We start from the raw sequence: 1,233 nt of genomic DNA, 5'->3' as shown, positions 1-1,233 counted from the left end.
CTGGCCGGGGCTGCTCTTTCTGCGCGGGCCCTGCTGCCCAAGCTGCCGCCTCGCTGACGATGTGCCCGGCCCCTCTCCTGCAGACATCGACGAGTGCCAGTCCTCACCCTGTGCCTACGGGGCCACGTGTGTGGATGAAATCAATGGCTACCGCTGCAGCTGCCCACCTGGCCGATCCGGCCTGCGGTGCCAGGAGGGTAGGTGGGGGATGCCGCTGGCGAGGCCACGCTCAGGCTGGGGGGTCCGGGGGAGCCTGCTCTCCATGTGCCCCACTTCTCCCGCCCACAGTGATCGTGTTCGGGAGGTCCTGCTGGTCGCAGGGCGTGCCCTTCCCTCACGGGAGCTCGTGGGTGGAGGACTGCAACAGCTGCCGCTGCCTGGACGGCCACCGAGACTGCAGCAAGGTGTGGGGTCTGTCCACCCGCCCTGCGCGCTCCCACTGCCCTGCGGGTCTGCTGCCTCCGCGCCCCAGGCCTGCAGTCCCCATCATTCACCCCCAACCCTGTTGCTCACCCGGGGAGGATGTGGGGAGAGGGAGACAGGCGAACCTGGCCCCGGAAGACGTGGGCCGCCCTGCTGTGCTGGGCTCCTTCACCGGGGGGCCTGGCGGTAGGGGGCGCTCTGCTCATGGGAGGATGTGGGGGGAGGGAGACAGGCGAACCTGGCCCCGGAAGACGTGGGCCGCCCTGCTGTGCTGGGCTCCTTCACCGTGGGGCCCTGGCGGTAGGGGGCGCTCTGCTCACGGCACCGTGGGGCCCTGGCGGTAGGGGGCGCTCTGCTCACGGACTCATGACCAACGGTGTGCTTCTTCCCACATGGTGCCGTCCGGGTCTGCCTGTGGGTCCCGTCCGTGTGCCCCCAGGTGTGGTGCGGCCAGAAGCCCTGCCTGCTGGCTGGCCGGCCGGATGCCCTGAGCGCCCAGTGCCCGCCGGGGCAGCAGTGCCTGGAGAAGGCCCCGGGCCAGTGTCTGCAGCCACCCTGTGCGGCCTGGGGGGCATGTAGTGCGGAGGAGCCCGCGCTGCCCAGCACCCCATGCCAGCCGCGCTCCGGCCACCTGGACAACAACTGTGCCCGCCTCACCCTGCGTTTCAACCGTGATCAGGTGCCTCAGGTGAGCTGCCCGCGCCCTGGACGCCACCAGCGAGCAGGGCCCTGACTGCTGGCCTACTTCCTGTGGCCACTCAGATGGCTCGAGAGCCCTGCTGGCCGCCCGGCCCCATGCCTGCATGTGGT

At 70.6% G+C, this 1,233-nt stretch overlaps 1 protein-coding gene across 1 annotated transcript in view; it reads left to right on the top strand.

Annotated features, from left to right (window-relative positions):
* Positions 1 to 1,233, top strand: part of LOC104994326 (protein jagged-2-like) — a gene marked incomplete at both ends in the record, with an annotated part of 15,055 nt that overhangs the window by 7,621 nt on the left and 6,201 nt on the right. Inside the window, one exon of the mRNA XM_010847855.1 lies at positions 84 to 126. Coding sequence (XP_010846157.1) covers positions 84 to 126 — 43 coding nt within the window. The remainder of the gene's footprint in view (positions 1 to 83; positions 127 to 1,233) is intronic.

This window comes from Bison bison, unplaced genomic scaffold, assembly GCF_000754665.1.
Source record: "Bison bison bison isolate TAMUID 2011002044 unplaced genomic scaffold, Bison_UMD1.0 scf7180017849819, whole genome shotgun sequence".
Classification (NCBI taxonomy): domain Eukaryota; kingdom Metazoa; phylum Chordata; class Mammalia; order Artiodactyla; family Bovidae; genus Bison; species Bison bison.
This window is presented reverse-complemented; position numbering and strand designations above follow the sequence as displayed.